This window comes from Cataglyphis hispanica, chromosome 25 (assembly GCF_021464435.1).
Source record: "Cataglyphis hispanica isolate Lineage 1 chromosome 25, ULB_Chis1_1.0, whole genome shotgun sequence".
NCBI classification, from domain to species: Eukaryota; Metazoa; Arthropoda; class Insecta; order Hymenoptera; family Formicidae; genus Cataglyphis; species Cataglyphis hispanica.
In genome coordinates, this window is record NC_065978.1 from 515,987 (window position 1) to 531,844 (window position 15,858).

The following is a 15,858-nucleotide window of genomic DNA, read 5'->3' on the forward strand; positions in this document are numbered from 1 at the left end:
AATTGGTGTATGTATATGTGTGTGCGAATCTTATCTGTTTTTATCGTGATGTTACATATCTATCTGAGGCAATTGTTTGAATTTATCGACAGATATCTTGCTATTTTATAATTGCAATCTAGATTAATATTAAAATAAGAGCAGAATAATGGTACATAATCATAGTTCCGGACGTATATGCATTCCGTTACGTATGTGTATACATATATTACATAAGTAGGATAGGTACTGTCCGGAATAAATATTCGCGAGAATTGTTTTTTCATTGTTGCAGCCGGATTAATTTATTGATAGTAAACTGAATACTGAAATAATTAAAATGATTCGTGCAAGCTCTTTAAGTTAGGATCGTGAGACAATTTAATGCCCTCCCGGATGTGACCGGAAGATTTGCCGTATAAAATGTCACAGTGTGTATTTCACACACCTGTATAAAGTGCATGTAATGTTACATGTGTATACGCGATAATCATATATTAATTTGTATCAAAAACTTCTCTCTTGCGTATTTTTCATCGGATCTATCTATTCATTTTAAATCGCTTTTGTAAAGTCTATTATTATATTGGAAAGCCAATAGAGATTTTAATCTTTAATTTCTTCTTTTTATGTAAAAGTATCTTTAAATAAATTCTCATAAAAAGTTCTCATAAAATATTATATATATATATATATATATATATATATATATATATATATGAGAGAGAGAGAGAGAGAGATTTTAATCTTTAATTTCTTCTTTTTATGTAAAAGTATCTTTAAATAAATTCTCATAAAAAGTTCTCATAAAATATTATATATATATATAAATATATAATACACAAAATCCTGTATTAAAAAGCAAAAAGTGAATGCAACTAAATATTGATATTTTTTATGAAAATAAAAATTTATATGAATTTACTTTTAATAAAAATCAAATAAATAAACATAAATAGATATACATATAATGGCGACAATAGAAATTTACATGAAATGACATCTTTAGTGTTCACACGTATAAATAGCCTGTATTTTAAAGAATCATAAATTATTCATACAAAATTATAGTGATTTTTTTATCATATAAAAGGGGACATTTTTACGCGGCGCGTGAAATCGTTTGAATTTAATGTGTTTTTTTATTACGATTAGACATCGCGCGAAACGAATCCACGGGGCTTGCTATTTACTTTCCCTTCTCTCCGGCGTTTAAACCGCGCGGACGATCAAATGCAACCGGTGGCGTCATCTGTCGGGAAGCTGTGGCAGTTCGTGACATCGTAGACGAGGGGCACGTTCCACTTAACGACCGCAACGCTCACGCTATTCATTTCATCCTTGTTGTTGGCCGAAAGTTAAAGAAAGACGGATGGAGCACGCTGGCGAGCGTTGCGGGCGTTAAGTGAAACGCGCGGCCGAGAGCGACACCAAGCGACACAGACGTAAGAGGGACACGCGTAATACGAAAATGGCGACCTGAAAGGGGATCGTGGCGTGCGTTATCTCGCTTCCGTTCCTTGAGCAGTGCGACGCGCTGCGCGAAAGTGCGATAGTGCGTTTATCGCGATCGTGTACGCGCTACCGTGAATGCGTGGCCCGTTAACGCCACTGAGAGACGCGTTTTCCGGGAGGCGCGAATCGCGAATCTCCGCATACCGCTGCTTGTCCCACCGAGGTCAGCGAGACGGCGATCGACACAGCCGCCGCGATTCATGGTGCTGGTGTATCCCGTCGAAAAAACGACCGAGCTATGCGCACGATCGCGTCGTCGCCTACCCCATAATGCGCTGGTGAGTAAGAGGACGACGCCGATCGCGACGTCGCGTCGGCACAAATGGCACGAGAGACTCGACCGGCTTTTTAAATCGCCCGGTGCTCCGAGAGAGTGAGTGCGCGATCTACGCGCTGTACTACGCTTACGCTACACCATGCGTATACACACATACACGCACACATAATGAGACTGCGGAGGCGCCTGCGGAGATCTCGACGGTGAACTCGTGTGTGGTTAGGTTAGTCCAGCGAGATTGCCAAGCGGAATTTATTTTGTTCCCTTTTGTGCACGCCGCGCGACGCGGGCTTTCCTCTATTTGCTGTATCACGGCTCTCTTATCGCCGTGCTCGAGGTACGGTCGCGCGTCGAGAACGCGCTCCCCGCTCTTTCTTTCTCTCTATGTACGTGCGTGCGTGTGTGCGTGTGTGTATATATATTTCTTTCTCTCTCTCTCTCTCTCTCTCTCTCTCTCTCTCTCTCTCTCGTCTTCTGGATTTTCCGCCTCCGCGTTAACGGACGAAGCAACCACTAGTGCTACTCGAAGTAATGGTAGTAATTTCGTTATTTATATCGGCACGCATAAATATACGCGACATGCTTCGAGAGATAAATGTATATACGTGGATCAGAGATTCGTGTGTATATTTATACATAGATTATATATTGCGCTCTCTCATCTTCTCTCCCTTCATCTTCTTTCCTGCAGTAAATTTATGAATGATAGCTCTCTCTCTCTCCCTCTCCCTCTCTCTCTCTCTCTCTCTCTCCCCCTCTCTCTCTCTCTCTCTCCCTCCCTCCCTCTCTCTCTCTCTCTCTCTCTCTCTCCCTCTCTGCTTGACAATAACTTTTTAATGGAACGACAGTGCGATATACACGTACATACAATGTTTTGCTATCGTTATCTGTGGCTTTATTCATCTGCCAATTGGCATATTTAATTAGTGACTGGATAATAAATAAATTCTTTTCTCTGATCAGTATATTTGATAATTCTATCTGAATGAAAAGTGAATAATATAGAAATAATGATTTTATTGCGAAAGATATTTATGGAGTTATATCCATCTTTTTGCATTATTTGGAGCACAGATTTTTTTTGTATATTTAGTGTAAGGAGGAATGTGTTTATAATTCGAGAAAATATTTTGTAGCTAAATAAAATATTTTGTAGCTAAATAAAATATTTTGTATGTGTATGTGTGTAGTTTTATCATATATATATATATATACATATATACATATATATATATATATATATATATATATATATATATATATATAATGTTATATTATTATATTATTATATTAAAACACACATACGTAGCTATATTTATTGTCATATATTCAATTTAATGAAATATAATTAATGATTTATAATTCCTTAAAAAAATTTTAAATGTTATATTAAAAATATGACTAATATATAAATATTCTATCTACAGAATTTATAAATATGATGTACAAATATATTAGAATATGATGTAGTTGCATATAACTCTCTAAATAATTCTATCCCAACAAAGTTTTTTTTTTTTTCTTAACAGTGGGTCAGCAATAATTACTTACCACGAAAATTTAGTGGTACTGGCATGATAAAATAAAGAAAGTGAACGAAGGAAATGAGCCACAATATCGCGGGCATGCCACCCTTCACAAGGATGCCATTGGCGGGTATGGGAATGGGTGTGAATATGGGCCCAAATGCCCCACATCCTGATTCTTCTGCTCATCCTCATCCACCACCGCCACCACCAGCTGGTACTAATCCTAAGAAAAAAAGACGTACGAATTCAAATGTTACTCAACCACCTCCACAGCAACCTCCATCTGTACAGGTAAGCTAATGTATCTTTGTTATATTTATGTTATGTTTAGCTCTTAATTATCATCCTGATAATGCGTAACAATTATTCAACAGGATTTACTACCCCCACCTTTATCGGGTTATGGTGATACAATAGTAGCGAGTAATCCCTTTGACGATACACCGCCACAGACTCCAAGCCCAATGATGCATGGAGGTCCTCCACATATGCATCCTCATCATCCGCATCACATGGGTGGACCTCCTATGCGAGGCATGAGTCCTTTAACCTCTATGGGTGGTATGAGTCCTATGATGCCACATAATATGGGCAATATGAGCCCTATGGGTAATTCACCTATGACAAATCATATGAATCATATGGGAGCTATGTCTCCTATGAATCATACCCCTCTCGGCGGCATGAGCCCCATGAATAACATGGGACCAAACATGCCACCTGGTCCAATAAATACTATGAATAATCATATGAATATGAGTCATATGGGAAATTCGCAACTAAGCGGTCCACCTATGGGCAGTCCAATGAATAATATGAATAGTGGACCTATGGGTAGTCCAATGAACAACATGGGTCATAATATGGGTAGTCCTATGGGTGGTCCTCTAGGTTCTCCGATGAACACTATGGGAGGATCCAATCATATGCCTAATGGACCGATGAATATGAATAACATGAACAGTCATATACCGCCCAACAGTCCGTTGAATGGACCATCGCTAAATAATGTGAATAGTCCATTAGGACACAATGGATCTCAACCTCATCCGAATCATATGGGAAACAATCTTAACAATTTAGGAAGACCTATGAATGGACCTATGACTACTATGAGTTCAATGACATCGAACAATATGAATATGACTATGCCGAATCAGATGAACAATATGAATATGGGTGGTCCAGGAATGAATATGTCTAATGTGAATATTAGTCATCATAATCAAATGGGAGGTCATATGACAGGACCAATGGGTACAATGCCCAATAATATGGGCGGTGGACCACCTATGGGACATCCCATTAATTCCATGGGAGGTTCTATGCCACCACATGGATTTCAAGGTCCGGGAATGGGTCCAAAGTCAATGCCAATGTCTTCAGTCAAAGTAAGTTATTTTTTTTATTATCCACAATATGTCTAATTTATTATGGTTATATTTAGTATAATGTGTAAATTATGTAAATTTACATATGATTTATCGATTTCTTTCAGGTATATCCTCCAGAACAGTCAATGGTATTCAATCCACAAAATCCTAATGCACCACCAATTTATCCTTGTGGGGTTTGTCACAAGGAAGTACATGACAATGATCAGGCAATTCTGTGTGAATCAGGTTGTAATTTTTGGTTTCACAGGTGAGTTGATAGTGTGACATGATTTAGCAATAATATAACGCGCGTTTTAATGAACGCGATTATTTCAGGAGTTGCACAGGATTGTCAGAATATGCTTATCAATTATTAACGGCAGAGGTTTTTGCGGAATGGGTGTGTGATAAGTGTTTAAATTCGAAGACCATACCTCTGATTAAGTTTAAACCATAACACTTCGTGTCCCGTCGTTTTTGCGACGCTCGAGAGACTCTTTGTTAGCGTTTATATGTGGAACATGCACATATGCGCGTACGATTGCGCACATACACACAGATACATCTACAGCACACATGATAAATATTAATGCACGTGCAAAATCGTGCATACAATATAAAGATTTGCTGTTTGTTAATAATTTAGCTTTAACTTGTTGAAATATTAGGGTATCATTCAAATCGCGTGTATCAATGAATACAAAGGAAAAATTAACGTTCAGAAATTATTTTAAATTTTGAGTGCGATTGTGACAAATGGGTTCATAAACAAAATTATGATTAATCAAATAAATTATAAAATGTAAAAAATGTAGAAAACAATTTTAGCATTCATATATTTCTTTGTTTTTAAAAATTAATATGTATATATAATGTTAATATATATTTTCAAGTATTTTAAAAGAATTTGGTTTAAAACAAAAATGAATTGGATGAAAAAGGATTAAATATAATGTTCAATGATGTTATAAAATATCTAACATAAGATTTGCAAAAGACCTAGTATTCTTACGATTAATTGCATTTAATTCAAAATTAACAGTACCTATGTGTAGATTAATAGCAAAACAAATGTATATTATTAAAGACAAATCATAAGCAATTACTTCTTCTTTGTCTTATCCTACCTAAACGTTTTTAATAAATAGAAATAAAAATTATCTTTTAGCAATCAATATATGCGGTTTGTAATATTATAATTTTGTGAACAAAATTAATGTTTATGAGTACCATTTGTCATTAGAATCATTGATTAAAGGATTCTATGGATTTTCTCGACATTTTCAGAATTATATGACACATGAACATCAACAAATATTGAAATGATATCGAGGGAATTGTAAAAAATATAAATCATTAAATGTACAAATAATGATGACATTTGATTAATAATTTTATTATCAGATTATTTATCGAAAAATGAAAATATGTTTGAAACTATATATATACACAAGTCATGTATTATTTAAACTATTTTTGTTTATTGCAATTGATGAATATATCGCCTTTGACATATAGCTATATTATTGTGATAAACAAATTATTGCTGATTATTACTGAAGATTGACATAAGAACTTGTCACAAGTCCTATTTTTATTGTTAGATTTATATGTTTTATTAAACTTAAGTGTATGACTCAAAACAATCAGCATATATGGGCCATCTCCATTCAAAAAAACAATTATACAGACTCAAATGCAGTATTGGTACTCCCAGTTGATATACCTACAAATGCTGCAATTCTTATATTTTTATATGTCATGTATTTTAATATAAAAAAGAAACCATGGTAAATTTTATATTTAATTGTATTTTTAATTTATTTTAACACTTCTTTAAATTTAAGTAAAAATAAAGAAATTTTTATTAGGTTAACATAATTTTTATATAAAATAAAAAGAGAAAACGAAAACAATATAACAGAATATAACAAAAAGCTTTTTGTATACACAAGATAAATGAGCTATTATTTAGTGTTTTTGTGAAAAGCTTAACAACAAATTTGGTTGAACGCACTAGTATTGGTACATATTAAAGACTATAATATAAATTATAATGTAAAAATGTATGTATAGTCTAATCTAAGCAAGTTTTGGACTGAAAAAATGCTCAATATAGTTTATATTTGATAAAATATATGTTCAAAATATTTTAATTAAATTACTTATATTATGTTTTTAATGTATGAGAAAAGAGTTTGATATACAAAAAGTTTTAATTTGCACCAATGTGTACTAGTGCAGCCAAATTTATTATAAGAAATATGGATGCTAAGTACAATCTATAAAATAATTTTGTCTGTTTTATGTTAACCATAATTTAGTTGATTGTACTATTGCCATGGTTTAAGCTCTTGATTTGAGTTATATGCAGTTATATTAAGCGGTTATATTAAGATGTAAGAACTGTGTATATCTTTCTAAAGTTGTGTAAAAACTTTTAATGATAATGATACTTTATTTTGATTAAGCAATCCTTACAAAGATTGTTTACGCACACAACAGGAATTTATTTGACTGACATAAACATGCAAATTTTTCTATTGTAATAGAAAATTTGATATACAGGAAATAAACTCAATATAAGCCCCTGACATCTAGGCAGAAAGTTAAGTGCAAAATTAATTTGCTAAAAATCTAACAAGAAATGATGAATAAAACTATAATATTGTCAAAATTGCAGCTTTCCTATGAATATTTGCTTTTATAATTTATCTCAATATCATAATCTCTATATTATTAAAATTAATTATGCAAATAAAGACTGTTGTACATAAAATGATATGAATATGTAATTGATTGGATTAATGAAATGCTCAGTAGAAGTTATTACATTGTTCAGCAAATCTATTCATTTTATCATTTAAAATACTTATGTTATGCCTATCTCTGTACTTAGATTAATTAGTATACAACAGACTTTAATCTGCAATCGAATTTACTATAATATTAAAAGCTAGTTATTTTTAAATAAACTGAAATAATGTTTTAAATTTACATTTACTTACATTAAAGAAATCTTAACAAAGAATGTGCATTTGACAATTTTAACTAGCTAGCATAATCTTTTGCATTTGCCAGGTGTATAATATCGAGGATATGAATATTGAAAAGAATTGAGTATTATTGTCATAGGAAATTAACCATTAGAAGAAACAAGGAAATTAAATTCCGTCGGCAGCTAAAGCAAAATTATTGAGTCTACGGATTGTATAGTTTTTTATATGTACATGAAATATTAGCCATATACAGAGACACATACATGCATACATAAATATGTATGTATATAAATATATACACATGTATACATATATGCATATATATATATATATATATATATATATATATATAGATAAATAGATAGATAGATAGATAGATAGAATTTAATGCCTGTGTTAAACGGAGACTCAACTTGACAAACTACAAAAATTGTATCAAAGTAATTAGTATCTCTACTTTATCTTGATCATATTAATTAAAAATTTATTTTTAATCTAAAGTTTAATTTTCAGACTAAGAAACATCAAACTCTTAATATAAAATTAAGTAATATAATTAAATAATTTTGATTACATTATTTAATTATTTAATTAATGTTAAATAATTAGTCGCGCGTAAAGTCTCCGTATAATTCATGCTTTAAGCTTATTTTACTATGATCATTTTTAACACAATACACAACACATGCGTATCACATATGAGTGACATACACATCTTATAATTACATAATGCTCATATTAGTATTACAACGAATAGAATACCATCTTCACATATCTTCTTTCTATATTTTCTCGTACGGGGAAGAAGGTCACACTAAACCTGTTAACATTGCTTTTATTACGAAAGTTAAAAAATGCAGGGGATTAAACGATTTACAAACTCTTATGCGGATAACAGCCATTGTCAATGACTAAGGCAGTGGAAGAAATCGTTTTGTAGTACAAATCAATGAGCTGTAATTTAAGTGATAATGTTTAATCTTTCACAGAATTAAATTATAAATGATATAATTTTAAACACTTGCTACATGTTTATTCATGACACACAGAATATGTGTATTTCAATATATATTTTTTAATAATTCATAATCCTTTCTTTGTTTGATAATAATAATTAAATGTTTGACGATAGCTTAACTCCCCCCTGTAAAATCTGTTCGAAACAAATGCATTTTATATATGTCCAATTATTTGTCTTATTGCACTTCCTTTATATATACAGTTACCTTTATTTTCAGTGGAAATATATATGTATATACCGAAACATGGTGATTTTTCAACAGAGATGGAAATATTTCGCATGAATATATATATTTATGGTACTTGAGTTCTCTTTTTATAAGCGCAGTATATAAGGTATCATAAATGTATATCTATTGACTTTATGTACATAAGCCTTTCTATATCTAAGACTTAATATGGTGGGAATCAAATCTATGAAACGCGCAAATATTCGCCGCAATCACAATGGTTTTTATGTAAATAATATATATCACGTTAAAAAAAAAAAATGATTCACCGATTGTAATGTGTTGGATGTATTTCGCACTTTAAATCTTGTTCTTACAATGATTTAATATGGAAAGCGTGATTTACAGTTGAAAGGACGACCGACGTTGCATCGCTACGTGCGTAGATTCTGCAAAATTATACTGCCATATTTTACGCGATGTGTTTTATAAATGAGGAAAAAAAAAAATTGTAACTTGAGAAAAAGTTCTGTCACGCGCGATTTAGAAATTTAAGCAATGCGCTCTTTTTTATCGTTGCCAATTCGACGCACCATTTTGCATCACAGCCTTATCTTATGATTATATTATTATGCTCCGCCGGAAGAGTGGGACTTTGGATTCTCAATTACGTGAGAAACACGTCCATTACGGGCACAATGCGTATTGATTGCAATACAGAATTAAAAGACTAAACGAGAAAAGAAGCTACGAAAAGCACAGCGATGAAACGATATGGACGCAATATCACGAACGAGGCAAAACCAGCACGCGACAAAAATTGTTTATACATTATTTTTTATCTCTCTCATGTGAATACAGAATCTATATATCAGCAATAAAAATTGTTATACATATTACAGATTGGCGTACGTATGTGACCATTCTACATACGTAGCGCACATAACTCCCACTTAAGCGACGTGTACATGTTCACTCATATCTATTGTACATATTTATATGGCACTTTAAATAACAAATCCATACATTGTTGATTTTTATATTACTGTTCTTTACCTTGAAATAGCATTCGTTTACATAATACGAAATATGTGTCTAAAGATTTGTGTTGGTCTTTCGAATATTATACAAACCATACAATTTATTTCTTTTTTCCACTAATTTTCTCCTCTTCAAAAATGTAAAGTATTTTCTTCATGTTTAATGAGATGCTTATATATATATATATATATATATATATATATATATATATGTGTGTGTGTGTGTGTGTGTGTGTGTATCTAATTTAAAATTATTTTTCTCATATTTTTTATGAATCTTATTGTTATTAATTTTCATTTACGTGTATGTGATCAATGTTAACAAAGTTAATGGAAAGAATAAGATCATATATAATGTTATTGCTTTAAAATGATTGCCATTTTTTTCAATCATAGTTTTATATTAATTGCTTTTATATTTTTTGTGAAGTTAATTTTTTTTATGTTATTATAACGTATGCGTTTTTTATTTTCTTTCTTATTTTTTCCATACAAAAGATCTATCTTTTTTATCTGTTGGGTTTCAACGTCGATTCTAGAATAACTTTGTTATAATTGTATTTTATATAACATTATAATTATATATTTTTAGAAAAAGTTAATATCTCTCATAAGAAGAAGTATATAGAATCATAATAAATACAAACATAAACGTATGGCTTACTATAATTTCGATGAATAGGCGGCTTCTCTTTTCTTCAGTGTATGTACCCGCACGGTATTTGACAATGTTCGAGCAAGTTGACCTTTTGTTACACGACTTTTATTAGTACTCATATCCATCATCCACAATTTTTGCGGTATTTTTGGACGAACATAAACAAGCGCTTCATTACAAGTTATCCACAAGGCTAAATTGAAATGTAACATTTTTAGATAAATATAAAAAATTAGATACAAAATAAGATAATAATATAAATATCGATACGTTTACTTTTGTTTGAATTGTTGAATTCGCGTTCCTCCATTTTTTGCTGGAAAAAAAAAGGATACATTTTATATATATTTCTATTTGCTAAAAAAAGGCTTGCTATATTTTATATATTTCTTAAACATTATATTTCTGTTTCACTTTAATTACTAAGATTGTGAGATGTAAAAGACTAAAATTGATTTAGATTTGAATCTTAATTCTATTTCTTAGAGCGTAAAAATTTCATAAAAATATGATTTACATTATTCCCTTTCAGAGAGCATTGTATGCATTGGTCCGTGGTTTGTTGCGTGCTACATGCAGAGTTATTTTGGTGATGATGGCGTCGATGTTGCGCAGAGGAACACATGTTATCATTTGTGTTCGCGTGTTGTTCAAACCTGCCGTATAATCCGTACTTCTTCTCGTCAGCAGGTCGTAGCGTGCCATTCTTCTTCATCGCCATGTATATCTGCTCTAACATACCATAACTCTTGATGAGAAAATCTCTCTGCGCGAGGGCGGTTATTCGCTCTCTCTCTTCGGATTCCGATATGATTTCAGGCTCGAAGGAGTACAATGTATTGGTAGGAGATCCTTGTGCGTCTTGTTTAATGATCTGCGAAAAAGCGAGAAGATATAATACGCTTGCTTATTTCTTGCTTCTTTCCTTAGATGAAAGAAAACCTGCCGTCCCATTCAATAGTGGCTTTTTTTTTTTATTTTCCACTAACCGTGAGACGTCATATTTTAATGAGAGATAATTATTTTCTTTTTAATTTTTGCCAACGGTTTCTTCGCGAGGAAATAAGATAATGAAAAAGCATTATTTCGTGCAGATGGCAATTAAACTTACCGAATGAATTAATTGTTCAAATACTTACGTTTTTCCTTGGTAGCACGCCTGCAGATTTGCTCTTCTCTTGGAATTTCTTTATCGCAGTCGAACTTTCAGAGCCTAATTTCTGCTCGCTCCATTTCCTGACTATTCGTTTGCGTTCTTCCTCCTTCGCTTTCAGCTGAAACGTAATGAAATTAAAACTAGACTAATGAATAATAGATATGGCAAGTTGTTTTATTCGTGCCAGCGTGTTTCTTACGTTGCAGAAGTTTTATAGTGTTAGAAAATTGATTTAATTATTCAGATGTATATAATTTTTATGTACATTATTCTCAGATGTTACAATTTATTTTTTATGTGAATTATCATATGATGTCAATTTTTATTAATGCAAGTAATTCTTATAAATTTTCATCTGTTGATTTTAAGATCAAATTATGAAATAAGAGAAAATTTTTACTTCGTTTTCTTCCCTCTCTATTCTCGATGCTTCCTCTCGCGCTCTCGACGCCACCGTATCTTGGAAAACCGAAAGCGGATTCTGCGAGAAAAAAGACTGATACTTATCCTCGTTAAGACACGGATAAATTCTTCGAAAATTGCCCATATGGTCGTCTTCCCACTGAAACTGTCTCTGCAGATAATCGTTCTCGTTTTTCACAGATTTTGTCGAAGCTGTCGTATCATTAGTTTGACTGCACATCGTATGCAACATTTTCATTTATTATAACATTATCAGAATCATATCAAATTTTTACACTGCATGCAATTTATAAATTATATTATGCTCTCTCTAATACTGAATTTCTACCTGAAATCCTTTCCATTTATGCCTTGAAGAAGTCGCTCCCTGATTCGTTTCTTGTCTTCTTCTATTATTTTTTTCTTGTCGAATTGTTGCAGATTTAATATATCAAAGGTATCCATCAACAACCCTTCCTTTACGTCTCTATCTATTTGTGCATCTGTATGAAAGCTTGGCGAATGATTTACCTGATAGATGTAATAAATATAGAAGATGTGCTTAATAATGCTTCCTTTACATAATATTTTTGAAGGATTACCTCGAGAAGGAAAGGTTTAAGTCTCCAATCGAGTAAAATGTCGAATCCCAGCAATTCGAAGCACGCATAAGTTTTATCATGCATCGGAAAGCACGCATGATAATTATGTTTTAATACGGGATACGTAGCGACTAAGGTCTTTATTATAATTCCATCGATCTTGTCCCATAAATCATCCACGTCGATATTTTTCGCTCTTAGCCATTTATTGAACGTAGATATTTTTCTGTAAAATGCAATTTATGTTATTCTATTAACTCGCATTTTATCATATTATTGATAGGAATATACCTCTTGCTGCCAATCTCATCATCGATGACATACATCCGGCTGTGCTTGTTAACGGAATAATTTGTCAAATGCATGAACATGTTAGAAATGTTTTGTCCGGTCGGTTCCTTGTACTTGCTGGTCGCAAATCTGAAAGTGCAGTATTTTTCACAGCTTTTTATAGCATGTCGAATGTAACATGACAAATAAATATATATTAAATTGCTACACATTAGCAAATACATTTTTTACTAGTACAATTTTAAACAGTTACTAATAAAATATATATATATATGCACTTCTTATAACATTAATTTTTCAACATTTTTTTTAAGACATGTCTCCTCACCTCGCGAGTCCTTCATTGTACACATAGATCCTGAGAGGATCGCAGGACGTAATTAATGCGTAAATACGTAGATCAAATTTGTATCCGTCTATTAAGTATGGCTAAGGATGTAGTAAGAAAAAGGGCTGTATGCATTATACTTGCACTGCAACTGTGAAGTTTTTAATTACATCTACGACTGCGCGCACATTTGGAAAGAAATCTGAACGAATTTCAAATAATAAAAAAAAAAAAAATATGTATAGAAGAAAAATTTTTCTTAATTTGAACAAGAGCTAATTAAGTTCTGTCAACGAACGTTTTTGTCTATTTTTTTTACTGCATGAAAAAAAAAATTGATATTCCGTACCCTTGCGATGTACACTTGACAGATCAAACGTTCGCTTGGTTTGATGTCCTTCAAATGTTTCGTTAGATAAATACCGCGTCCTTGGCAGCCCATATCCGGTTTAAGGATGTAGGTTTTTAATCTCCGCGTCTTAGCATAAGCCATCGCGTCGCCGTGACTGGAATCCGAAATCTAAAGTTTTCGATTTGCTTACACGCTCACACATCGACATTTGGAAAATATTGATTATTTTTTTTTATCGCCGTAATGGCAAACTCCTTCGGAATTTACGACCGAGAACCCGAGAACGGTCTCTTTCATTCGGAGAAGCAAAACAGAATTATTCACGCTTGTAAAATAGATAAGAGAGGACTTTCGATCGATGGAGAGTCGCATTCTTTGTTTCTGATACGCGAGACCGATTCGTAGAATTGCAATATGATATTTTACCTCGTTGATCCTAACTATCGCTACTGAAGAAATATGCTTCCATTTAAGCTATTGTGTTTCAATTAGATAGCGAAAATGAAATACATAAAACAGCCGTACAATTAGTTATTTAAAAAATATCTTGTTATGTTTTTGCTAATCGATTTATATAAATATTTTATAAAGGATTTTTTTTTTTTTAATAAGATATACATAGTAAGATAACATTTTTGTCGACTAAAGCAATATTATCAATGTGGAATAATATTCATAAATGCATCATCTTACTCCGCGGGAAAGCACCAAGTTTTTGGAAAAAAGTTATAGTCCTTCGGGAACAGCTTCTGCATGCGATTGAGATTACGAGCGAGAAGATCTTTCCTACATATCTCTGTCATCCCGGGAAAATGATTGATTCTCTGAAATCTCTTCATGTCCTTGGCACGCTCTACGCTGACGCTCAAATCGGTCCAATAGAGATCCCAGCTGCTATCCTCCGTAACTTCTCTCATTCCGAATCGTGCAGCCACCCGTCTAACCACATTGTATTTGCAGCTCGCCGTGCAGATTGTTAGAAATCTATTTCGTTAAATGGGAAGGGCATTTTTGATTCTCGCGCGAGAAGTATAATTCTTTTCGACATACCTCCGTTTTTTCTTGATTTTTGACGTTTCCTCCACGTTTTCTGTACGCCGCTCTGAATTGTTTTTCTCATGTAATGCCTCTGTATTTGACAAATTTTATTTATAAATCACATGAAATAATAATGTGGCAAACTTGCAAGATTTAAAAAATATTTAATAAATTATATTCAAAGTAATATGTTTTAAAGTTATATTAAATTTAAAATATGATATTTTTTTATAATAATTAAATGACAGAATCAGCGAAGAAGTTTCTGAATTTCTTATTATACTTATGAATTTGATATTATTATGTTTCTAAATATTTTTTATTAAAACATAATTTCAAATTTCTCTTCTTATATAATTTTAAAATCGAATGAACACCTCTGTTATTGTCTTTGCCTGTGGTAATTTTCCAGTGATATAACTCGGAATCATGCTTGGTAACACCTATTCTGTCGTTTGTAAGCGAGAAAACGTTCGGAGAATGATCGGGAAGGTCTTTTCGATCTTTAAATACAGATTTGCAGAAGCGCTCCTCGAAGCCGTTATTGAGTTCAACACCTTCTGTCACATCAGCGTTTCCGGAATTATCGTTTCTGGAATCCCGTGATATCATCAATGAGTACTTATCGCTAAGTTCGATGATCATATCCGCTGCTCTTTTCCATTATTCGATTATTTCAATCGCACTGTCAATCGCGCGTGTATCATTTATGAGCGCGATGTCACAATCAATTATCTACGGATCGTACTTAATCCCTCTTCACATTTATATTTATCACGCAGAGATGCAATAAATCGCTAATCGATACGTTGCTTATATGTTATATCGATTGGTGCTCAAATCATTGATAATTTTTTCTTTGGCAAAACTACAGATTTCTAATACATAAAATAATATATAGAATAAATATACAGACATCTATTATATATTATATATAGAAGTCTGTGGGCAAAGCTTTTTTTATAAATCTGTCACTGTTTGCTGTGACATTTGTCACTGTTTGTCTGTCATCTTCATACGACTTTTACTTTCAACTTTTTATGATTAATGTAAGATATCGTTTGTAGTAGTTTTAAAAAATTTATATTTAATTTTATTATATATATATATATATATGTTTAATTTT

General features: G+C 32.3%; 2 protein-coding genes across 3 annotated transcripts; one reads left to right on the top strand and one right to left on the bottom strand.

The window, feature by feature from the left end:
* Nucleotides 1–1,458: 1,458 nt before the first annotated feature.
* Nucleotides 1,459–6,476, top strand: LOC126858516 (protein pygopus-like). Its single transcript, XM_050608917.1, has 5 exons — nucleotides 1,459–1,772; nucleotides 3,301–3,591; nucleotides 3,675–4,691; nucleotides 4,799–4,944; nucleotides 5,013–6,476. Exons 2-5 carry the CDS (start codon nucleotides 3,376–3,378, stop codon nucleotides 5,131–5,133), a joined length of 1,500 nt encoding a protein of 499 aa, XP_050464874.1. The 5' UTR covers nucleotides 1,459–1,772; nucleotides 3,301–3,375; the 3' UTR covers nucleotides 5,134–6,476.
* Nucleotides 5,078–15,419, bottom strand: LOC126858500 (tubulin polyglutamylase TTLL13-like). 2 transcript variants are annotated; one of them, XM_050608880.1, is made up of 13 exons: nucleotides 15,110–15,419; nucleotides 14,745–14,823; nucleotides 14,388–14,678; nucleotides 13,692–13,848; nucleotides 13,343–13,443; nucleotides 13,015–13,143; nucleotides 12,724–12,949; nucleotides 12,471–12,652; nucleotides 12,120–12,354; nucleotides 11,703–11,837; nucleotides 11,081–11,437; nucleotides 10,840–10,879; nucleotides 5,078–10,756 (listed from the first exon to the last, which is right to left on the bottom strand). In XM_050608880.1, the coding sequence occupies exons 1-13, from the start codon at nucleotides 15,375–15,377 to the stop codon at nucleotides 10,569–10,571; spliced, it is 2,388 nt and encodes a 795-aa protein (XP_050464837.1). In that variant the 5' UTR covers nucleotides 15,378–15,419; the 3' UTR covers nucleotides 5,078–10,568. The 2 variants fall into 2 exon arrangements, with proteins under 2 accessions (XP_050464837.1, XP_050464838.1); XM_050608881.1 differs by lacking the exons at nucleotides 13,343–13,443; nucleotides 13,692–13,848.
* Nucleotides 15,420–15,858: the final 439 nt, after the last annotated feature.